Below are 27,008 nucleotides of genomic sequence, written 5' to 3' on the forward strand. Positions count from 1 at the left end.
TTTTCAGGTCAGAAGTTTAAGATTACTTACTAAAAATAGAAATTTTGTTTCTGTGCCATAACTCTCAATTGTAATCACCGAACTTTCTGCAAAGGCGACACGTCCACTTCCATGGAATTCCTGTCTTAAGACAAATGACCGTGCAGCCTCTGTACAATGAGATGTTAAATGCCACATCTCTAATGAGGATAGAACTAAAACACGGTCGGAGAAGACATTAAGATGAGAAAATGGAGGCGGATTGGTCAAACAATGCGCAAATCACCAGCCAACGTCACTCGGCAGGCATAAGAATGGAAACCCCGGGAAAACGCAAAGTTAGCAGACTAAGCAAAGGAGCACGGACGCTGAAATGAAGGCAGCTGGTATAACAGGCAGAGCTGAAGAGGGTCTCTCAAAACCGTGTCCGTTGGAGAATCGTTGTTGTGGCCTTTTTCTTGCGATCGGATCTAGAGGCATAAGTCAAGTAACTCATGGAAATTAGGTTCCCTTCGGCAGAAGTAATGGGATGATTTTCAAGATGGTGGATGTGTTGACTGTTTTGAATGTTGCACGAGTCTGATTTTAAGTTAGAGATACCTTACATGTAGACCATACAAAACGTCACATGAGGTGGTCTCAAATAACCTTTGCTAACCACCTTTTGTCTTTTAACTTCACCTCATGTGACCTAAAAACTACTTGTAGGAACCTAATTTTCATGAGCTACTGTTGCGACGACCACGCCTTGTTTTGATGTTTGAACAAATGAAAAGTTCTCTTCAAAGTAACAGACAAATTTAACACCACAAAAATATTTCTTGTAGAAAACATTTTCACTGTTAAATTCGATAACCTATTGATGATAACAATTCTTATCATGTTGGGCCTACAGATAGGACGTACTATTTATACCTGCTATCACCATTGCTTGTTCGTAAGAGGCGACTTAATTTGGGTTATTATTTCTCTCTCATTTCAATAAATCTTCCTTCTTTCTAATGTCGCCCCAATATTGACACTAGTTCACGTTTAGCCTTTTGGTTCTTCCCTGTGAGGGAAGCCTTGGGTTCTTGTCCCTAGCCGAGGACATACCAGATTCTCTAGAAATTAGTAGTTAACTCTGCCTAGCGCTCAGCATTTTGGAAACGGGAGGACTAGTTCGCCTGCTGTCAGTTTAATGTGACGTCTTTGGCGGTATGTTTCAGTGAGGTAGCACTATACAGTCGGCACCAGCTTCGCGCTATCGCAATACGAATAAAAAACTTACCGCAGCCTCCCAAAGTTTCGCACACGGCGATGCTATCCTTCAATGACCATCAATTGGTTGTACATTAGAAAATACAAACCTAACCAACCATTGATAATGTCGTATACTTTGACAACTTTAACAATATCTTCTTTCTAATTGCAAATGATATTATTTTTCATTGATGATACCAATGTATAGGCAGTATGTGTTACTTTTAGCGATATTCACTTTGACGGAAATGACACTTTTCAAATGTAATTAGGTCACCGGTTGTTCTCTTTCATCTTTACCCTTTTAGATTTACTAGTGAAGTAGAAACTAAATCGTTGGTGATCGACACCATTTATTTGAAGGGGAACATCATTATGGTCTTAAACACACATTTCCAGACATGTCCTCAACAGTTAGTAATGTATCCGCGTTTTATGGCGGGAATTCAAATTGATTTTTGGTTTGTTATGGTAAATACCAAATTCCTGTTGTGGTCTTTTCCTCTTGTTTTGGTGTATTATTAGTTCCTACCACTGTCTTCTCGTTTGATCTGATGTCTCCTCTGATCATGTTGTCTATTTGATATTTCGATGGAGGTCCATTCTGGTTCCTTTTGTTCCGATGAGACGTCCGATCCTGTCGGAGATCCTACTCAGAATTCGGATTTTGTTGACGATACTACAATACATGCATGTTACGTTTTTTAATTTTGGATGTATTCAAATGGTGACATACTGAACAGGATATACCATAATGCCTGCCACAAATGATGCAAGGAGTGTTTGGTTTTTAGTGGTTTAGTCTTAGTTCCCGTCCCTTTTTGCTTTGGTGTTTCTTCGATCCATGTTTTGTAAACTCTCATGATTTCGTGTAGTCATTTTGCTATGACACTACGGTACATTGTTATTTCAGCACTGTCCACGAATGTCCGATACGGTTTTCTTAAGGTTTACAGAGGAACTATATTTGTAATGCATTTGTAAGTCATGTTATCAAAACATGCGTTTATAAATCACTAGATGCTCAAATATCGTCACTTATTGTCACAGCAGTTAATCAACGAGAAGAAAATATACCCAATACACTACTTGAAAACTGACAAATCCTAATGCATACAGAATCTTCGCACATGTTTCCAGCTGACTCGATTTGAGGAAAATCCCACAGTACGCACACCGCCGTCTCCAAGTCTTACCAGCAACCACAATATCAGTGTGGGTTACGTTCTGTGGGAAAATAAAATCACACTCATAAATAACAACATACCACACGATTGTGGGCTTTGTAAGTAAACGTTTTATAACCTTGAATTTTTGTTATTGTTAATTAAGTCGATCAGCTTATGCATTTTTATTTTTCTTGATACCACATGCATTGAAGATAACAAAAAACGTTTAATTATAACTTATCAATATATGTTTTCAACGGTTAAGTGCATCATGATACAACTCATTTTGACGCCATAATCAACAAGTTATAACCAAAAACAATAATGAAGTAATTCTGATATATGGTAATGCTCTGGAGGGGTTGATACTATAAAAATAGTTATTTATATGATAGATAAACTGTTCCATACGAAAAGGATAACTTATGTTTATCTACAGGCTGAAAAAACCACTTCAACTTCAATATACAAAGACACACGATAATCCGGTGTGTTTCATTAAGTTGAAATTAATTTTAACATGATAACCATTAATTACTGACTTTCGTCGATTTGAAACGACGCTAATAGCTAGATGAGATAAGCTGTGAATACACAAAGATATACACAGAAATGTCGTATTATAATCATTTTATAACACTATTTCTTAAAAAAAAAAAACCCACAAAGATCGCGGGCCTTAGGATAACAACCTGAGATATCGGGATATCTAGTATAAACACCGAGATACAGAGTTGGTAGTGCTACGTACTTAGGTTGGACGACTAATATTTATACACCTACACATCTACCTGCATGTTGAGTAGTGCTCAGTCAAACCAATACCAGCTAGGCTACATAAATATATATAGAATGGATAAATACTAAACAACAAACAGTCCGGAATGGACAACGGTACAAATGCACAATGGCGCCAATTAAGAAACTAACTTACATTACGATTCCTCAGCTGGGCGACACTTGGTAGATCAGCTGTAGTTACAGATGAGTGTCGCATGTTTCCATTAACTTTCGCTTTCCTCTCAAATTCACTGAGTGTATGCACCCAGATAAACTCACAAAGAGCTCCACACACGAAAGTTAGGCAGACGAACATCCATACCTCCACCGCCATAACACCAGCTGCTTCCGGCATCAAGAAGTTGACTCCCATTTTTTCTGTAATCATAGACACGACGCATAAAGTAGTAAGGGATGTCCTGGCCGCGACCTGCTCCCTGCGTACCCAGAAAGATAACCACGCCATTACCACCACGAAAACGCTGGGAAGATACAGCCGCAATAAACTGGAGGAGTAGTCCATCTTCAGGTGCAACCTCAACTCTGCGCATGATGTTCGAACAACTTCCAAGGAAATACAAGAACATTGTAGTGTTCAAACAGGTGCATGATTTAATATAATATTCACTGTGTATGATATAGCGTATCGTGTACAAAAAGGATAAGACTAATTTGAAATGTCCTTTTATATATAGTAATTTCATTTTTTGAATTCCGTTATTGCATTCATAAAGATATTACGTCCATATGTTTCCAGCCAATATGATTTCGCTGAATATAGAATTTAAATATATATATACTCATAGTACCAATGTATAAAAACTAGACATGATAGACGATTTATTTGTTAAGTATATCATAATGTCAACATAAAATAACGAAATACATCAATTTTCGAAGAGTTTATTATTTGTTAAAAAGAACGTTTTTCTACGAGTAACGAATTATTTACTATTTTTCACACTCACGTGACACTCTGTCGTTCGTACAGATTCTCCCTTTGTATCGCACTATCTTCAAGTCGTTTTCAAATGAGTCTGGGGTAAAATGAATAGCACGTTTCTTCTTCCATTGTAGTCTGAGAACTTCGTTTCTATAGGAGACTGAAAACAGGAAAAAGTACAAAGGGAGTCACGTTTTTTTAGTTATCGAAAATTAGTATTCCACTGATAATGTTAGGAAAGTATAGCTTTATTTGGCATTAACCTAATGACAATGGATATTTCTCTAATGGTAAAATAAGGTTCATGTAACAAAACTATCCCGGTATGTTCAGAAACTTATTGACAGTGTCACATTGCATTATTAATATCGACTGATTTTAACTATTCGAGCAGAAATACTGACAAACTCCGAAAAACCAAAGTCTGACAACATTAATGAGAGTGAGCGTAAAAGTCTGACAACATTAATGAGAGTGAGCGTAAAAGTCTGACAACATTAATGAGAGTGAGCGTAAAAGTCTGACAACATTAATGAGAGTGAGCGTAAAAGTCTGACAACATTAATGAGAGTGAGCGTAAAAGTCTGACAACATTAATGAGAGTGAGCGTAAAAGTCTGACAACATTAATGAGAATGAGCGTAAAAGTCTGACAACATTAATGAGAGTGAGCGTAAAAGTCTGACAACATTAATGAGAGTGAGCGTAAAAGTCTGACAACATTAATGAGAATGAGCGTAAAAGTCTGACAACATTAATGAGAGTGAGCGTAAAAGTCTGACAACATTAATGAGAGTGAGCGTAAAAGTCTGACAACATTAATGAGAGTGAGCGTAAACAAGTTGGGCAGCTTTACTGACAGCTAGCGTCCGGAAAAAAAACCCAAGTTCGATAGCATCACTAACCGACATCGCCATTATCACAGGTAAGAAAGTCTGAGAGTGGCAATGGCGGTGCCTGGGGGATGTGTAACCAAGATCTGAATATGAAATATATATAGATAGATAAACAAATAAAAATCAATACACAAGAAAATCACTCTTACATGTGCGAAATTTTATTCTGCAAACGGATCTTCCCACGGGAAATTGGACCGTAAGAAGTTTGCAGGAAAGTTCAGTTGTCCATCTGAAAAAAATATCGGAACACTATGTCAAATATTTGCATACATATTTAAAAATGCTTTAATTTTGCTAACATGTGTGTGTCCATTATCGATCGCCATATCTGTTCAGAAGTTAATTGGATAAAGTTGAACTAGCCTAGCCCTTGTGTGATTGGTTCTGGTCACTTTGAAGTTGACGTACATTAACCCCAGTACGACTGGTAGGGTATACCTAAGTCCGACTGTTATTTGTTTGAGGAAGTTAACACTGGTCCAACCGACCCTTTAATATGGGGACTGGTGTACCTCAGCTCCTTTTCATCTGATCTTGCCCTGGTGTAAGTGACCTTGTAGCCTTTAGCCCTACTGTAACAGATGTAATGAATCTTTGCACTAGTGCAACGAGTCTTGTAAACATCCGCGTTAGGGTAACGTTTTGTGTGAACCTCAGCTCTAGTGTAACTAATACACGTATTGCGAACCTCAGCCTTAGTGTAGCTGATCTTGTGAACCTAAGCTAAATTTTTATCGTGTGAACCTTACCCCTAGTGTAACTGACCTTGTGAACCTTATCCATAGTGTAACTGATCCTGTGAACCTTATCCATAGTGTAACTGACATTGTGAACCTTACCACTAGTGTAACTGATCCTGTGAACCTTACCACTAGTGAAACTGACCTTGTGAACCTTATCCATAGTGTAACTGACATTGTGAACCTTACCCCTAGTGTAACTGACCTTGTGAACCTTACCACTAGTGTAACTGATCCTGTGAACCTTACCACTAGTGTAACTGACCTTGTGAACCTTACCCCTAGTGTAACTGACCTTGTGAACCTTATCCATAGTGTAACTGACATTGTGAACCTTACCACTAGTGTAACTGACCTTGTGAACCTTACCCCTAGTGTAGCTGACCTTGTGAACCTTACCACTAGTGTAACTGACCTTGTGAACCTTACCCCTAGTGTAGCTGACCTTGTGAACCTTATCCATAGTGTAACTGACCTTGTGAACCTTACCCCTAGTGTAATTGACCTTGTGAACCTTACCCCTAGTGTAACTGACCTTGTGAACCTTTATCCTAGTGTAACTGGTCTGACTTATCTTACCACTAGTGTAACTGACATTGTGAACCTTACCACTAGTGTAACTGACCTTGTGAACCTTACCCCTAGTGTAACTGACCTTGTGAACCTTATCCATAGTGTAACTGACCTTGTGAACCTTACCCCTAGTGTAACTGACCTTGTGAACCTTACCACTAGTGTAACTGACCTTGTGAACCTTACCACTAGTGTAATTGACCTTGTGAACCTTACCACTAGTGTAACTGACCTTGTGAACCTTACCACTAGTGTAATTGACCTTGTGAACCTTACCACTAGTGTAACTGACCTTGTGAACCTTACCACTAGTGTAACTGACCTTGTGAACCTTACCCCTAGTGTAACTGACCTTGTGAACCTTACCACTAGTGTAACTGACCTTGTGAACCTTACCACTAGTGTAATTGACCTTGTGAACCTTACCACTAGTGTAACTGACCTTGTGAACCTTACCCCTAGTGTAACTGACCTTGTGAACCTTACCCCTAGTGTAACTGACCTTGTGAACCTTTATCCTAGTGTAACTGGTCTGACTTATCTTACCGCTAGTGTAACTGACCTTGAGAACCTCATTATTCCCCCTAGTGTAACTGACCTTGAGAACCTCATTATTCCCCCTAGTGTAACTGACCTTGAGAACCTCATTATTTCCCCTAGTATAACTGACCTTGAGAACCTCATTATTCCCCCTAGTGTAACTGACCTTGAGAACCTCATTATTCTCCCCAGTGTAACTGACCTTGAGAGCCTCAGTCCCAATGTAACTGACCTTGAGAGCCTCTATCCCAATGTAACTGACCTTGAGAGCCTCAGTTACAGTGTAACTGGCCTGACTTACCTTAAACCTAATGTCACTGTTCCATTAGGAAGAACCCACATTAACTTATTGACTTTAGAAACGTCGTGTCTGTAGGAGGAGATATCATTATCAGGGTACAGATCCGGCTGCCATACTTTATCCCAATGTCGCTTGCTGATTTCTACGATGTCGTTCGGATTTTTTGAGTCATATGACAATCTTGTATCCATCCAAGTTTGATATATATTAAACATGAATTCCACATTCTTCAAAAAAAAAAAAAAAAAAAAAATAATAATAACAAGAAAAGAAAGAAAAAACTATCAATTAATTGTTATTTCATGTATTTGATGTATAACGCGTAATAGGAATTTCATATCCTAGTTTAATGTAATAAAAATATACTTACAATGCTTATAATGTAAAAATGCAGGAACGTATACAAGTATAAGTACAAGTAATCTGTCATGTTTCTGATATTGCCGTACTTACATGAACACCTGTTCTTCGAATCTGAGAGAAGAATATCTCCATTGTGACAGTTGACTTTCCACCTACACCGCCAAAGTAAGATACCTTACTGATGATGCTTAATTGCAACAATTTTAAAACATAGTTTATGGCATTAATTCAGACTATGAAGTTCTTCACATTGTATATTACGCTAAGTAAATAATCAAAAACTCTCGTTATGTATTTCAACAGAAAAAAAAGTATTTTTTTAAACAGAAATATAAGCACTGATAGTGTGTTCCAAACCACTCCGCAGTTTCTGTTTGTTTGCTTTTGTTTTGTTTTTCATACGCATGTATACTAATTAAAATCATATATATGATAATAGCTAACTAAAAACAGGATGTCTATATAGATATATTACGTTTGGCTCTCCAAGGTGGCGTAGAAAAATCGTTTTTGTTGAGGATATTGTTTATCTTTTCCCATCTGAAAAAGACGAATGATATATTTTGTTCTGTTAGACTGGCAAGAATCCTGCAAAAGCTTATATACATGTAAATTGATACTCCACTTCATCTGATTGCGACTTAAAGAACCCGAAAGGTGCTGTATGAATGCAATATATTATGGCAGCTTGGTTTTTTGAAGAAGGCAATGAGTGAACTTAATATTGTAAATCACTCATATTTCGTGAGGGTGGGATTCATCAATTCAAATCCTTCGTGGTTATTTGTACGCAAAAAGCCCTTCTTTGATTGCGGCCAAGTTTGCGGTATTGATAGAGGAGTCTTGCAAAATTCACGAATCTTAAGCTCATCATTCGCTAAATAAAAGTAATTTGTAGACCAGCGCTCGTGAATCATGTATTCACGAATATGTCTGAAGAGGTAAGTTCGCGAAATAATGTATCCGCGAAATATAAGTGATTTACAGTACTAAGGTGTGGATGTAATTTTCTGAATTATATTAATTTTATGACATCTCGACAAATACCACTCAAAAATGTTATGCATGGCATAAATGCTACGTAAATGGTTGTTTTATATTAGTTAATGAGGTAAAAAAAAAACACTTTGTTTTGTTTTTGTTTTTCTCCTTCAGTATTTTTACCATATTACCATAATTAAATCTGCCGATGATATCGGGGTATCCGATCCCAATTTTCAGGTAATCAAACTCCTACAATTTGCCCAGTAAAATATCCGAATATCAATTGATGATATGATATAGATCAAATGATAGAGGAAATATATATCATATGGAAATTTATATAAACAAGTACACATGTATAAAGAAATAATACTGATGCATGGAGAGGAAAATTATTTTCCGTGTTGATCTAATGTTTGCTCATGATCTTTACGTTTAAGTAAAACACTTGTTATTACTGAGAGCTAGTATTGCAGTTATAACAAATATAAAACTGGGAACTAATATGGATGTTAATCATATTACAAACAGTTAACTGATCCAGAAACATACAAAAAACCACATGGTTTAAACAAACAGAAAATTAATCTTTCAATAGTCAGATCGTCGATAACGGAAGCTGTACAGCTGAAGAATAACAGTATAATTTACTAAGTCATTGTAAAAGTTGTCAGAAACGTGATATTTCTTTAAACATTTACAAGCACTAGATCAACAGAGGGAACCAGGATCAGTTAGATGTGATTGTAATGTGCTGATGTAGTCGACGTAGCGATCAATGTAGACATTGATATAGGACTCACTTTGTCGGTCCCCCACCGAGACTCCTGTCTATCACACATATAGTCAATAGTACAATCACTCTCGCTTGGTTCTCCAGCATTGTCTGAAAATGGGACATTTATTTATATACATATACATTTTAATTAATGAATTGTTCGAAAAATACAATAGACTTTACATATTAGCATTCCTGCTGTATGTGCAGTTAAGATATATCCGATCTTTTCCCTTTACATTGTCTGCTCACTTTGGTTATTAGTCTTTGGTTCTTATTATAACCAAAGCTTTCATAACTCAATAAACTGTCTACGTATCCTTCATTCGTTATTGTATTGCAATCCTTATATACTCGTCAAGAATTTCACATCTAAAATTGAAATGGAAACTCTACCAAATTGTGCTTCTTGGTCACCAGTGCCACCTGACTAGTCCTGTTAGATTTTTAATCACCTTGAAGCTTTGATATCACCAAAATTCATCTTTTTATTTCAGCTGCAGTACTGAAGACAACTTCGATTACAACCCAGGTTCTGATATCCCTTGCCACGTGCTCAAGTAATACTTTAATATAAGTTTGTCCGCCTAATACAGTTTTAGGGGTTGGATGCCGCATTACTGGACAGGTATTCGAAAGAAGCACCCATACTTTTGGACAGGCGCTTTAAAGTATTCAGCTATCTGGTCATTGACAGTAATATGGCATAACCCCATCACACAGATCCAAAATCCAGTCCAGGTATTTCTTATTTCATTTCAAAATTCTTATCTGGTGTCGAGTACCCGCTATTCAGTCATGCCGAAAATACGATTCACTTTGGTATAGTTCTAATTAATGATTCACTTTGGTATAGTTCTAATTAATGATTCACTTTGGTATAGTTCTAATTAGTGATTCACTTTGGTATAGTTCTAATTAGTGATTCACTTTGGTATAGTTCTAATAAGCGGTTCACTTTGGTATAGTTCTAATTAATGATTCACTTTGGTATAGTTCTAATAAGCGGTTCACTTTGGTATAGTTCTAATTAATGATTCACTTTGGTATATTTCTAATTAGTGATTCACTTTGGTATAGTTCTAATTAGTGATTCACTTTGGTATAGTTCTAATTAGTGATTCACTTTGGTATAATTCTAATAGGCGATTCACTTTGGTATACAAACTAATTAGTGATTCACCTTGGTATCAGATCTAATTAGTGATTCACCTTGGTAATAAGATCTAATTAGCGATTTAATTTGATATACAATCTAATTAGCGATTAACTTTGATATACAATATAATTAGCGATTTACTTTGATATACATTCTAATTAGCGCTTCACTTTGGTATACAATCTAATTAGCGATTTACTTTGATATACAATCTAATTAGTGATTTACTTTGATATACAATCTAATTAGTGATTTACTTTTGTTTACGATCTAATTAGAGATGTACTTTGATTTACAATCTAATTAGTGATTTACTTTGATATACACTGTACAATCTAATTAGTGATTTGCTTTTGTTTACGATCTAATTAGCGATTTACTTTGGTATACGATCTAATTAGCGATTTACGTTGATATACACTGTACAATCTAATTAGTGATTTGCTTTTGGTTACGATCTAATTAGCGATTTACTTTGGTATACGATCTAATTAGCGATTTACGTTGATATACAATCAAATTAGCGATTGACTTTGATATACAATCTAATTAGCGATTTACTTTGATATACAATCTAATTAGCAATTTACTTTCGTATACGATCTTATTAGTGATTTACTTTGATATACATTCTAATTAGTGATTTGCTTTTGTTTACGATCTAATTAGCGATTTACTTTGATATACAATCTAATTAGCGATTTAATTTGATATACAATCTAATTAGCGATTTACTTTGATATACAATCTAATTATTGATTTACTTTGATATACATTCTAATTAGCGATTTACTTTGATATACATTCTAATTAGCAATTTACTTTCGTATACGATCTTATAAGTGATTTACTTTGATATACATTCTAATAAGGGATTTGCTTTTGTTTACGATCTAATTAGCGATTTACTTTGGTATACGATCTAATTAGCGATTTACGTTGATATACAATCTAACTAGTGATTTGCTTTGATATACATTCTAATTAGTGATTTGCTTTTGTTTACGATCTAATTATCGATTTACTTTGATATACAATCTAATTAGTGATATACTTTGATATACATTCTAATTAGCGATTTACTTTGATATACAATCTAATTAGCGATTTACTTTGGTATACAATCTAATTAGTGATTTACTTTGATATACAATCTAATTAGTGATTTACTTTGATATACAATCTAATTAGTGATTTAATTTGATATAGAATCTAATTAGCAATTTACTTTCGTATACGATCTTATTAGTCATTTACTCTGATATACAACCTAATTAGTGATTTACTTTTATATACAATCTAATTAGTGATTTACTTTGATATACAATCTAATTAGCTATTTACTTTGATATACAATCTAATTAGTGATTTGCTTTTGTTTACGATCTAATTAGTGATTCACTTTGGTATACAATCTAATTAGTGATTTAATTTGATATACAATTTAATTAGCGATTTTGATATACAATCTAATTAGCGATTTACTTTGATATATAATCTAATTAACGATTTACTTTGATATACAATCTAATTAGTGATTTACTTTTGTTTACGATCTAATTAGCGATTTACTTTGATATACAATCTAATTAGCGATTTACTTTGATATACACTGTACAATCTAATTAGTGATTTGCTTTTGTTTACGATCTAATTAGCGATTTACGTTGATATACAATCAAATTAGCGATTGACTTTGATATACAATCTAATTAGCGATTTACTTTGATATACAATCTAATTAGCAATTTACTTTCGTATACGATCTTATTAGTGATTTACTTTGATATACATTCTAATTAGTGATTTGCTTTTGTTTACGATCTAATTAGTGATTTGCTTTTGTTTACGATCTAATTAGCGATTTACTTTAATATACAATCTAATTAGCGATTTAATTTGATATACAATCTAATTAGCGATTTACTTTGATATACAATCTAATTAGTGATTTACTTTGATATACATTCTAATTAGCAATTTACTTTCGTATACGATCTTATTAGTGATTTACTTTGATATACATTCTAATTAGTGATTTGCTTTTGTTTACGATCTAATTAGCGATTTACTTTGATATACAATCTAATTCGCGATTGATGATGTACAATCTAATTAGCTATTTAATTTGATATACAATCTAATTAGTGATTTACTTTGATATACAATCTAATTAGTGATTTACTTTGATATACAATCTAATTAGTGATTTAATTTGATATAGAATCTAATTAGCAGTTTACTTTCGTATACGATCTAATTAGTAATTTACTTTGATATACAATCTAATTAGTAATTTAATTTGATATACAATCTAATTAGCGATTTACTTTTATATACAATCTAATTAGTGATTTACTTTGATATACAATCTAATTAGCTATTTACTTTGATATACAATCTAATTAGTGATTTGCTTTTGTTTACGATCTAATTAGTGATTCACTTTGGTATACAATCTAATTAGTGATTAAATTTGATATACAATCTAATTAGTGATTTACTTTGATATACAATCTAATTAGCGATTTACTTTCGTATACGATCTTATTAGTGATTTACTTTGATATACATTCTAATTAGTGATTTGCTTTTGTTTACGATCTAATTAGCGATTTACTTGATATACAATCTAATTAGCGATTTACTTTGATATACAATCTAATTAGCGATTTACTTTGATATACAATCTAATTAGTGATTTACTTTGATATACAATCTAATTAGTGATTCACTTTGGTGTACAATCTAATTAGTGATTCACTTTGATATACAATCTAATTAGCGATTTACTTTGATATACAATCTAATTAGTGATTCACTTTGATATACAATCTAATTAGCGATTTATTTTGATATAATTAATTTTCTTTGTTTTCATGGTAAATACTCAAATGTGATTGGTTGAAAAATTCTTTTCATTCTTCTATGAAAGAAATTCCGAGAATGGCGCGAAAAATGTGACGTCACAATACGACAATTGACGTTGCGTATTGATTTGAGAAAAAGAATCCCATTTAAAACCAGTAAAATTGTACATAAAACATGTTTTAAATTAGAAAATCATTTTCAAAAATTAATTAAAAGCGTTGATGTCAATTATATTTTAGTTTCATCGGGGCTATGAAACAAATTTTGTTTGCAAACTTCTGTAAGAATCCGCGTAATTTGTTTCATACCCCGATGAAACTAAAAAAAATGACATCAATGCTTAAATACAATCTAATTAGTGATTTGATTTTGTTTAGGATCTAATTAGGTATTTACGTTGGTATTAGCTCAATCGTAAACAAGTTGGAAACTCGCTGGAATAATATCGACGCTTAAATAAACATTGGCAGTATTGTACATTAAAATCATCACTTAAATCAATTTGTAATTGTATGACCACTTTCATAATTTGATGTGATTGTTTAATGTTAGGATTGTGATTAAATGGAAATTACATCATTTTTTAAATAATGTTATCCCCTATAGTTTTGTATTATTTCTTTATCTACGACCGTACGTATCAGGTATGTTATTAACTCATTGATCTTGTGCCCAAGTGTGAAGTTAGCAATACATAATTGTACCTTTCATTTACAAAAAACTCATATAACAATTAATCGACAATATGTAATTTCATGAGCTGTCATTAGCTGTACTGACAATTATAACTTTAATCTAAAAGTACATGCCAATCGAACTTAGCCTTCATTACGTTATTTTAAAACAAAGTTACATGCTAGAAGTATTGCACATCATTCATATTGTATAAAGGTGAAGCTAATTTTTATACGGTAATTTCATGAATGCCAACAACGAATAAATACGCAGACGTCATATTCATATTAAAATCGCAAACAAATATATCATTAAATTACAAAACCTTTATGATTAAAAAACAAATTACAGACGTATCAATGAATGGCCAGGCAAACACTTTCAAACACTTAGATTATGTTATACTCACGTGCGCCTGGTACGTTAACACTGGATTGATACAGCATGGCTGCTGTAAATTGTATATATTGGTGAGGTTTCCTTCAGTCTGTTGTTTGTTCTATTTATTATCAGGCTGACCATCACATACGTCAGCCCTAAGATGTTAATCATACTCCGCTTTAACGATCCCAGGATCTGATATATCTACTGTGTGATTGCAGTTAATAGCCACACATGATTGATCAACATAATGGATACACATCCCAAAGGTTTTTGCCTTAGGTCGTTTGGGCATTTTCAGAATGTTTTCCTGCGAAACAGATTCAGTGAATGTTCCCTTTTTCAATTTAGTGGGATGTTAAGCACAGCTTAGTATTGAAAACAATGAATAAAATATAAAAACAAAAGCCACAAAAAAAGAAAGAAAACAAAAACAAAAACAAAACAAAAACAAAAACAACAAATAGATTTTTTCTTTTTTACAAATGCAAACAAAAATATATATATAAAAAGAAATGTTGATGAAGCAATATTGATGACAATATTATAAAAGAATCTTGCTTATTGATAATGTTGACAGAGAAATCGTCATTTTGCAAATGTTGACCAAGACATGTTACAATTTGAACAAATATTGCATACAGGAATTTCACTACTACAGATATACCGACAAAAGAAACTGAAATCTGTTATACAGATTTTTAAAATTATATCATTGTTTAACAAATTGAGATGACTGAAGGAGCTATTTTAGTTTGGTAGACGTTGAGAGGGATTTGAGCGATGAGTCATTTGTGAAACGCACCAACGCTCTATTACTGGGATGTTGCTTTTGATGCCACAACCATTATGTTTAACCGGGACAGGCTAGAGAGTAAATCATTTAAAAGGACAGTGAATTTTAACATTTTGTTATCATTTTAACATGCACGGTAATTTAAACCAATACAGTTAACGTTACTTTTTACTTTAAACTTTTTATCATATTTAAAAAATGCACTCTTTCAAGTCAACAAGGCAGAGTCAACAATGCAATAAAAATCCAATCTCGAAAAATCAGCCCTTGACAGTTAGGGCCTATGCTTAGAAATGAAAATAATATGTCAATCGTGTTTAAACTATTGGAAAAATAATCTACATCCATACTGCTTACCATTAGTTTCTGTATTATAGGAAGTGAAACTTCTTTTTATTAAAGATAACCCTCTCGAATTTCGACATTTTCACAATATGGTCTGGTAACTGAAGTCTGGTTCTGGTATCTTGTAAGCATTTTTGACGTATAGATCAAATGATCTGGGAAAAGACAATAGATCGGCAAAAAATACCTACAAACGATTTTAGAGAAAAAATGCGTTCTCTTAGTGGTACCGGAATGTTTTGTTTGTTTGGTCCTGTTGGTTTCGACTGCTCCTATCGATATTCATTTGTTGTCTTGTCTGGACTTGCCTCATTGATCTAATCTTGAATATTTAATCAATAATTCTCTTGGTATGTTAGCCCAGTTATATTCAGTTGATAATTGGGTGAGACAAACGGTGACAATAAGACACACGATCAGAACAAACTAGACTATAAAAGTGAGTTAAAGTAAAGCTGAGTGGTCGTGAAGGTACTACTATACTTTAGTATATACCAACTTATAAGAAACGTTTTGACTTAAATTGATGAGCAATTTATTACCGTAGGTAGGTAGGTAAATACATACTGGCCATAACGACATACACAGTCAATCTGATGTTGTAAATAAGACATTAAGAACATGTTATTTTTCTGAAAATGGATTATTGAAACCTCTGCGAAACATTTATATTTCACGAGAATTTGCCATCAAGTGTCGAGATGACAATTAACACAGAATAATGTTTTACCATGATATATTATAAAGTTGCAGGTTTGACAAATAGATACATAACATAATGGACAGTTCAGTTACGAACGGTGTATGATATATATTTGACACAATACAAATGCGACAGGCAGTCCATATCTTAAACGTCAGACCGATGCTCTGGGTCTATAGCCACAGTCAGGGATATTTCAAGGTGGGTCTCTTTGTAGTAAAGTGTAACGTGTTTTGCTTCAGGGACACAATCACGGCATTACGAAAGATCTTAGTCTCCTATCACTCGCGTACTGTCCAAGGTAGGGTTCGAACCACAAACCATGTACAAAACATAGTAGTGTCCTATTATAAACAAAACCTATCGAGCTATCGCGGCCCTTCGCCTTGTCGTTTACAAATGTCGAATTGATCTATAAAATTATTCGATATTTATCAATTTACATATTCGTACACAATAACCTTGAAGATAATTGGAAATTTCGTCTGTTAATAATATCTTATGAAATATTGATATAAATGTCATTTGCTCGATATCTATCAAACATATCATCTGTTGCACTGAACATTAGGTAAATATCATTAGCACACATCAAAGATATTTGTTCAATATTCTCTGTTATCTTATTTATTTCAGTTCTTAAAGCACATACACGTTACGATATACACTCTCCACAATCTGTACATGTCAACCTCATATTAACACATACACACGATAGCTAATCTCGTCATAGCATATCCATCTTTGTTCGCGTTCTAAGACGCTACCTTACCATTTTGTAAAATGCTTTAAGTTTGCTTTAGTCAGTATTTGTCGTAAGATAATGAAAACACACATTAAAGCATGTTCATCAAGACATATTTTCATTCTGTGTTCCATTTGCCTATATGTCGTTAGTAAACCAAATTGTATTCATGAGACTGTATACTACAATTTACAGTGATTCGGTCAGTGTAGGGATACAGCTTCAGGGGTTGTAGGTTAAAACAATGGTCCCCAGTTACATTCGGCCCAGAGAGCTTTTGAATGCTAGCATTCATCTACATAAACCACCACAAAAATAAAGCAACGCAAGTTATGAGAGTAAAATTTAATAATAGAAAAAATGAAGTCGACGGACTCGGCACAAAATTATTATAAGCTCTATTCCTGATCTAGAGGAAGTAATCAAATTGTCAATGTCGTCACACAGGGGCTCGTTGTCGAATTGTCAGAAATGCTAGACACGACAACATTTAAAGTCCAGCAAAATCGGAAGTATCGACATGGTTTCTGGTTGTGTATGCATACTGAATTATAGTTATGTGGTTATTCACTGATGTCAAAGGCCTACCTTACTCCACAATCGAGCCCCTGTGAAGTTGAACATCGTCTGCTAGAATCTAGATAGGCCCTAGTTAGCGACACTGATATGACCGGTTAGACTGGTTTCTGTTTCGAACGAAATATCCTTGGAATCGTTTTCACCTACTGTCAAGACGACTTTCATTTAGAATTTAAGAGATGATATTCCTCTGAAAATAACGTAAATCCAGTCGATAGAAACATAAGTGTTTCCGAGGAATCGAGTCTGTTCTGTGCAATACCCGTTCAACGCCGCACCACTTCAAAATGTTAACCGTATATCATTGCGCCGAAAAACGGCTTTATTTTTAAACAATCAGAAATTATGTAATTGTGAACAATTTGAAGATATCTACAAACGTTTATAAAATATAATTTAAAGCCAAATTTGTGCAAAGAACATTTCATGTGATTGCTATTAATAACGACATGAGGGACTATATTATTCCTTCTGGAAATTTCTGCTGTTCCGGTATTTGAACTTGATGACGTCAGTGATAGGGGAAGCGGCAAACTTAAACGCGTCTTAAGCTACAGTAAATAAAATAAAATAATGAATGTAAATATAAGCATTGATCTGTTACCAAATGGTAGTATAAAATTTGGGTGACAGATAAATAGAATGTCGCCCGTTAGGGCGACAAGTTATATCTATCTGTCAACCAAATTGTATTCATATCGACTGTATACTACCATTTGTTAACAGTTCAATGCTTAAATAAATGTAATCTAACTGTTCAAACTGTAACATGCTAGTATGACACTCCACCGAGTCATCATTTTCTTACAACGGGTAAACAGAGATAGATTCCCTTAAAATAATCCCCAGGGATAAATGTCTTTTTTTTTTCATAACTATATTTGGGATAAAAAAGATGATTCCAGTGAAGTACAGAAATTATCAATGGCATGTAAACATTTAATAATTCATGGACACCGGCCGTCACAGAGGTTTTGTATCAGGTTACGGTGGTGACATTGAAGGCGACTCTCAGGTAGCACATTCGATCGGTAGGCCGTTTACAACATCGCGTATATAACCGGCAGAACATACTGTCCTGCAGCGACAATTCAGCGATGACACTATGTTCTTTATTCATCATAATATATGCTAAAGAAAGGAAAGGAAACACATTTCAAATGAAATACGCCATGTTTGTCAAATAGGTTGTAATTCAAGTGGCCAGTATAAACACATTTCAGTCAAATACAATTGCAGGGCACTTAAAAAAACTGCTCAAGTCTAAGTATATCAACATATCACCATTATGTCTTGTAAAGACATTATTAGATATGTTTCCTTCATGTTGACTCTTATGTTGTGATCGTTGAATCATATAACGCATACTGCTCCTGACATATATATTTGATTCGTTAAATCTGTGACGTCGCTCACTTAAAGACTCTTACCAAATCAAATGAATTATCTCGTTATCAAATATCATTTTTACCTTATCAATCATATATAATCCTTGTGGCCATAGTTTCTGACCAACTGAATATAGGTATACTGGCCTCCAAGTCCGAATCTGACGAGTCAGATTTATTTAAATCTGCCTCGCATCATTGAATATAACGAGTCGGTTGTGAATGTGGGAACCATTTACGGTAAACAAACCTATTCCTGTTTCAGGAACGTTAAGATGAATACATTTCATTGTATGTTTATTCATTATTCATTGTTGGTCGTTTTGATTATTCCCAGTTTATAGATAGTAATACATTCCCTTTAACTAAAACGTCAAAAGATGGCACATAATACTCCCTCGTTAAGTATTAATATCCCTCCTTGTATCAATATCAATACTCATCCGAACAAACCAAGGAATTTGCAATCAAACGATACACTAGACCAGGAGCCTCCAAGTTGACACACCACAGATTTATCTTCGCTGGTTCCGTATCCAAAATTACAATCATAGTAGGCGCGGCTCCCGACAGATGTGCCGTAGTTAGTGACGGAAGCATGGGACGCGCTGGGCGGGGAAGAACATGCTGAAGCAGAGAATCGAGTGATGTCTATTTTGAGGTATATGAGGTAGCTTATGAATGATAGAACAAGTGATCCAGGTGAATTTGAAAACACACTCAACAAATATTGTAATTCGAGATGATTAAAAAAACACATCCAACGAAAATTCGAGCAAATCAGAACCGGTATGACGAATAGATAAATGAAACAAATCATTTGACTTAATTTGAACACACACTCAACGAATCAAATCATCAAGGTGAGTTATAAGATGTAGAAAGTAATTTAACAAACCCTTGAAGTTAACAAGAAAAAATCATGGATAAATGATCGGACTTTCAGATATGATGTAATTGATTTGTAGTGTAATTCTTATAGTAGTTACTTACGTATTTCATTACAAGAAAATGTGACCGCTGTCCACGAACCTCCGAGTTGACAGGTGCGTGTGTTCGTTCCCGAAAGAGAGTAACCATAGTTACAGGTGTATGTAACCATATATCCCACATTAGTTTGATAGTTTGACACACTGGCATGGCTAACTGCGGACGGGACGAGACATGCTGAATACAAACACGTTAATTGACATTAAGTTGTTTTAAAAGAGAAGAGAAAAGTTCAGATCATGTAAATACAAAAAAAAACAAAAAACAAAAAACAACAAAAAACAAAAATAAACTATATTCAGAAGACTTCTATTTTGTGAAAATATTTCAAACTTACGTATTTCGTTACACGAAAATTGAGCAGCGGACCAGGTGCCTCCTAGCTCACAAGTAACTCTGGCAGGTCCATCAGCAAGGAAGTATCCAAAGTGACAGGTGTAAACGGCTTCCCCACCCACGGGTAGATCATAGGAAGTGAGATCAGCATTAGGGAGAGTGCCAGGGGTAGTGCACGCTTAAACAGTATGTACGTCCAATTAATATACGTCATATTGGTCGTATTGGTAGAAAAAAAATCCCACACAAACAGACATATATTTAAGGGTTATGAACTAACTAATATCAAATAGAAATACGTGTTACAATCTAGATTAACTAATGTATATTTGAAAATAAAATATAGGAGGCGTATATTAGTCAATAAGTAAATCTACCAAGAAAATGTTACAAACATACGTTGAAGTTCACATGCGAAGTCAATGTCAGCAAATGTTCCACCGGCCAAACACATGGCCTTCCCATCACCCTGACCAGTTCTGTAGTAGTTGGCAGAGCATATGTAAACGGTATCTTCGGAAACACCAACCTTCTTTACAGAAACAGTTGCATGCAGCACATTTGGGGGATCAATGCATTCTGTTGATGATATACATTTTCCGTCAGTGTACGTAATTATGTTTACTAAGAGAAAGTTAAAGTAGCGTATTTCACTAGCTTTTCACAATTTAGAAGATAGATGAATAAATGTATTTCAATATAATTGGGAAGATGACTTATCTAATTGAAAAGAATAATTGATCTTCAATTTATGATGATCTTTTTTAATTGAAATGAATTAGATTAGTGACAATAACATTGGAGCTATCAGGTAGTTGATGAATGGTGTTTAAATGTAACTAATGATTCTTGCCTGCGATGAAACACTTGTTTAAAATAACCAATTATTCTTATATAATAACCTGTGATGACACACTTGTATAGATATAATCAATTATCCTTACCTGTGATGACACACTTGTTTTGCTTGCTTGACAAGGTAATACACATGCTGTTTGGGGGGCATTCCTCGGAGCATGTCTGATGTCCATATAACTTTAGATGAAACAATCATTGAATACAGTTAGCAAAATATGTAATTAGATTTGGTTTTGATATAAAATGTCGATTTCAGGGAATGATGAATAGAGCAGTTCGGAACCAAACAGAAAAAAGTTTAATTAATAACCGGAGCGTGTGTTAAAAATCTGCCATAAATCACTAGAGTAACTTCATTGTCAGTATCATGATGTCAAAATCGATTTCTGACTGGAGTAGCCAACGAAAAACGCGCCAGGGTATAAAACACTAGTTACATGGACAAATTTACTGGATAACAAACCGAATATGTGATAAAACATTTCCCCTTAATATACCATCTTTGTTATACAAAAACATACTCCATTCCTAGTAAGTAATATCTTAAATTCTTCATTTGTCAATATATTATCATTTCGAGAATTATGTCATAACACTTCAATGCGTTGGTGTGTTAATATCGATTTGATGATTTGATATTAAGTATAAATTCACAAACTCAAATGATCCACATTTACTATTTTCATCAAATCAAGTAGCAACTTGAGTAAGATTTTAATAATTGATTAAAAGCACAGGAGATGGCGCCATGCAACAATACAAATATTCTGCGATATTTCAAATCATAAAACATATATAGCGGAAATGAGTATATGTACAGATATGTGGATAAGACTGATACTGAAGAAGGAGAACGTGGATGAAGAACTACATAAACTATTGTCAGTGATATGTTAAATTCCGGGTACTCTCGCCATCTAAAATTACATATTTACCTTGCTCTAATAAACGTACCCAAGAAATGCGGTTGTTATAAATGTACAGAATGAACTAAAGGCATGTATAAGCAATTGATATTATATCAGCGTAGTATGTAAAACTTATAATTATCTGTGTAAACTGTCCATAATTTGAGTAGGGCCAAATGAAGTACTTCAATATTGCCTGTACATTGTTTTTTCGTTCGCCCCTGTGATGAAGGCTATGGATTCTGTCCTCTGGCCGAGACATACCCGAGTCTTTAAAAATGGTAGTTGCTGCTCCTGCTTAGCGCTCAGCATATTAGGAGTTGGACGACTGGTTCGCCTGTTGTCAGTATAATGTGACTGGGTGGGGTATCCTGCTGGGTGCCTTCGGCAGTATGCTTCAGTGAGGTAGCACTATAAATCGACTTATCACAAGGAGACTTTACACAAGCATACCACAGCCTCCAAAAACACATATACGCACTTACAACAGGCATGCATATCGCACGCACGGGAGGCCGTCCGTAAATGACTTTAGCTATTGATAGAACGTTAAACAAATAAAACCAAACCAAACCAAAATGTACATAATTAGTTAAATAATTTTGGAAAATGACTGGGGAACGTTTTGCGTATAAAATATCGGTGTTGTTATAAAAAGTTTCACCGATCGCGGCAATAGCCTTTTCTATATACCAACCATATATTTTAATAATGTAAACATCTTTAAATAATAAATAGGTCAGCAATTGTATTTATTCGTTGTTGAATGTCAATATATCGACATTCACCTATCGTTTATGAGATGTTTAACTATTGAAACATTTATACAATATGTATTTGAAATATTTAATGGACCGAAAGGGAAAAATGTAAAGAGATGAGCGGACCGAAAGTATTGAGCACCGCACCACCAATCTCAAATTATGACATGAACAAAATTTCGATGAAAATATAGGTATGGTATTCATGCAATGCTGTTGTAATACATAGTTGAAATTGTTGACAGAAATTGAAAATAAAATTGTCAGAAATTAGCTAAAACAATCTGAATAAATTTCAAAAGACTTATGTTATGTTCATTAAGAATATTAGATTGAACGCTTAGTAAATATTAATATCTGTATAAATGTACCTGTAATAGGTCAGATTTGTCCAGGTAAATCCAAGTGTAGTCCTGTATCAGGCTAGTTTTATCACTGTTGGTATTGAATTGACAAGTTAGAGAGTGGCGTTGGTAGTTGACGGACAAGCATTTTGTCCTGACTACACATTGCTTTCCGCACTGGATTTGTCCCAAAGATGATATTGTCAAATAAACTGACCCTTCCAGTCGTCCGGACAATTGTATGCCCATCTGTTGTCCAGTCACATTACTTAAAAATAACAAGAAGAACTTAACAACCACTAAAATGACCATAGCTGTAACTTCAGTAACAAAGCAACGCACTGTCTCCGCGCCTCTGTGTTGTTATTCCTGCGATTAATAGTGTGTTTGAAGCTATCGAATAAACTACCTACAGCGCCTACAGGATTGTAATGGAAAAATATGCGGCAATGCGTAAGTGATAAAAAAAATCAATTTCCAATTAACATGTCGTCGAAGACCAACGACGAAGGGTCATGAACATTCTTAGTGAAATTTACAAAGTATAACAACTGTATGAAAGACATAAAAGGATTGGTCAAACGTTACACATCATATATTAATAGGGAGCATGATACTGTTGACCCCAAATTATTTAAACTTCATATATTACATCATAAAGTTGTTTCGTCCTTATTTGATTCGTCAGTTATGCCGAGGACCTAAAGTGTTGACACCCAGGAAGGCGACCAAAAAACTCCGAATATCAATGGAGAGGTGCAAAGCCCCTTAATTCGTTTAATTTAATAATTTTCATTGTTCAAATGAAATGAAACGTGACCTTCAGGTAACAAGAACAATATCTGTACATATGAATCTAGAGTACACCAGCAACCAAAAAGCAAGTAGAGCAGACATTATCTGATATTGATTGCCCTGAAGCGTTTGGACGTGGCATTTAATTGCAATTATTCTCTGGTTTGATAAAAAAACATTAATCTACGACGTGTACTTTTTGGCAGTTAATTCTATATTTTAGAATTTGTATCTATTATCACGAATTCTAGACATATGTCAACTAACAAGTATTCTAGAGATGTAGGTTGATTAGGACAATGAGAAAATTTTATGGTTGACAATCGCTATTTCAGTTGTTAATATACTATTCCCTTGAATGCTATGAAGCCAGATGTGTTTGAAGTTTTGATATGCTTAATGGTCCATAGTTAACACAATAGTTCTCATTTGAGAATATGACCTAACCTAGTTTTGATGTAGATTTGTATGTTTTCATTGTCTTGGATGACGCTTACACTTCCGGAACACCTGGTCTCATAACACTTCCGGAACCTCTGGTCTTATTATCCGTGTACTTTTGTAAGGGTCACCACGCATAAGTATCGTAGATTGCCGCCGTTTTATGGATTTTAAGTTACAGTTAATGTCGGTATTATGTTGTCTTCGTTGATAAATCAAACGTGTGGAAATGGAACTAGTGAGGCGGATATGAGGTTATAGATGCTAACGCTATTTCATATTTACTATATTATGCTGTATAGACAGACTAACTTATCCAAATTCGAATGCAACACTGATTAAAAATGTGATAAATATGTTTTAACGGACCTGCTGCAAACAATATGATGTATCCATGACAGGAAAATGGTCTTTCTATTTCTTAAAACTTCAAAGACGTTTTCTTTTTAAATGCTGGTACTGAAACATAAAAATCCAATTGCAGGCATAAACCTGGATTGGGATTGTTTGTTTATGTATGAATCAATATATTGCTCTGTAGCCTCTGTTGAATCAGTAAACTGTTCAGCTGTACTTCAGACAATGCATTTAGGTATAACAAATTCAAACCTATAACGGAAAATGTCATAGACAGAAAGTTTGTCATAAACATAGAGATATTGTATAATCACTTAACTGGTATAACCCAAATAGATAATGAACGCATTTTTTAAAAGACCATAGAATCATACATCTTAATCATTTAATGCAGTTTATTATGCTGTCTTGACAAAGAATTTCGGTATCTTTAACATGCTACCACGAAAAGTGCCATACCCGAACACAGTAACAATGACGCCCGCCCAGTTACACTAAAATGACAACGACTAGACATCACTGTTCAATTATGAAAATGAGAAAAAGGACTTGTTAATACAACTCTTACTTAATATATTTATTGAAATTAAAATATGTATTCGTATTTGTTTAAGATAGTGTCTTAATATCTAACGCATGTTCATAGTTGTAATTATCAACATTTATGTATATAATATATGTTTCCAAATCATCTTTTGATAAAACAAAAGGGCCACTTGGCCTGTATCGCTCACCTGCTTTACAGCTAATGAAGAGATAACTTAATCAAAGGACTTAATTCGTGTGATTATCAGAACTGATTTAGGTAATTGCTTCATTCTGGCGTGATACTGTACTAGCTCAACACCATGAACCTCTCCACCTGATTACAGGAAAGAAGGTGTTTGGAGAATGTTATACATTTGAACCATGTCACCATTGGTCAAGCTAGGCCATTCATTCGAACAAAGTCAATGTTATCAATCATTATACTATTCTACTGGCCTAATATGATAATCTATTAACTATTGGTTATTGACAGAGAGTTGTTTTAATATTAACACTTAATCATATAATTGCATAGCTTCATTATATTACTGTAAATTACTGCGTTTCCGTGATACCGACGCTTTCTGTTACGAATTCGAACTGCCCTCATTTCGGACGAATGGACGCGATATCTTCTCTTTGTTGTCGTCTTTTACAATCAAGAGTGTAAGGAAGACAAATCTGGGTAGATATTTGAATGACCCGTCAGAAAAAGCGGTAGCGTCTATTCGAATTCTTGTCAGAGTGGCATCTATCATATAATGAAGTTGTACAATAATAGAATGGCATGCTGCAATTATATAATGAAGTTCGCCAATATAATATGATGATATTATAGTATAACGATACATTATCGAATAATTTAACGAATACACTTAATCATTTAACGAACGAAGCATATAATATAATGTTGAAGCTAGACATATAATGATAAAAATACATAATGACATCATATAGGCCTAATACAACGAGAAAATCAAATACTATATATTGTATAATTATATTATACACTATAATGGACATATCAATTAATATCATTCGTTTTTACAGTACCTGCGTGTAGACACTCAGCATAGATCTTGCTTTCGGTTGTACTTTTAGTTTTTTTTTAAAGTTACAAAAGACACGAGCTTTAGCGAGTGTTTTTTGCAACTTTTAAAAAATAACTTACGAGTGTGAAATAAATACTATATCCAACAATTTCGAGTCGTGTGACCTGTTTCTACCACAATAATATCGGCTTGAATCAAAGGGAAACGTGGCCAAGTATAATTTCGCATATGCAAATAAAGTGTGCCGGTGACGTCCGGGACCCGGTGATGTGACGTCATTAGATTATTGATGACGTCAATAACAATTGCAGCTTGGGTCAAAGTTCACCGTGTTAGCCAATCAAAATGCGTACAGAGTTTATACCACGTGTGGTATAAACAGATTGTTAATCAACAGCTGTAATAATTAACTGATGGTCTGAGAGTTGAATAACACAGGGTATTGTGGTAGAATGCAGTTTAATCAATTCCAATTTAAACGCAATCGATTTTTATTTTCGTATAAATAGGTATATAGCTGACAACAATTAGTGCCCTTGTTGCTAAGGTACTCATACGATAGGGGAAGTTAATGTACATTTATATATCTTTAGCCAAATTGACCAAAACCTCAGCCTCCTGGGGGTCAGCTGGACCAAATATAGTTTCCCTAATCCCCACCCCCTAGGAATGCTACCAGTCAAATATGGTATTCATTACTTCACAA

The 27,008-nt window shown here is 34.3% G+C and overlaps 1 protein-coding gene across 1 annotated transcript; it reads right to left on the bottom strand.

The window, feature by feature from the left end:
* Positions 1–1,549: 1,549 nt before the first annotated feature.
* On the bottom strand, positions 1,550–14,471 carry LOC117329362 (glycine receptor subunit alphaZ1-like). Its single transcript, XM_033887285.1, has 9 exons — positions 14,405–14,471; positions 9,316–9,398; positions 8,004–8,068; positions 7,619–7,680; positions 7,166–7,392; positions 5,158–5,240; positions 4,139–4,273; positions 3,325–3,734; positions 1,550–2,448 (listed from the first exon to the last, which is right to left on the bottom strand). Exons 2-9 carry the CDS (start codon positions 9,393–9,395, stop codon positions 2,275–2,277), a joined length of 1,236 nt encoding a protein of 411 aa, XP_033743176.1. The 5' UTR covers positions 9,396–9,398; positions 14,405–14,471; the 3' UTR covers positions 1,550–2,274.
* Between the last annotated feature and the right edge of the window lie 12,537 nt (positions 14,472–27,008).

The sequence above is a fragment of the Pecten maximus genome, chromosome 6, assembly GCF_902652985.1.
Source record: "Pecten maximus chromosome 6, xPecMax1.1, whole genome shotgun sequence".
Taxonomy (NCBI): Eukaryota; Metazoa; Mollusca; class Bivalvia; order Pectinida; family Pectinidae; genus Pecten; species Pecten maximus.

Bases quoted from the DNA above. Each gene is read 5' to 3' on its own strand.
- LOC117329362 (XM_033887285.1), bottom strand. From the start codon at position 9,395: ATGCTGGAGAACCAAGCGAGAGTGATTGTACTATTGACTATATGTGTG. The intron at 5,241-7,165 runs GTAAGTCAGGCC...TATTTTTTTCAG, and splicing joins ACAGTGACATTAGGTTTAAG to ATGGACAACTGAACTTTCCT. The intron at 3,735-4,138 runs GTGAGTGTGAAA...TTTCCTTGGAAG, and splicing joins TACGAACGACAGAGTGTCAC to TTGTTCGAACATCATGCGCA.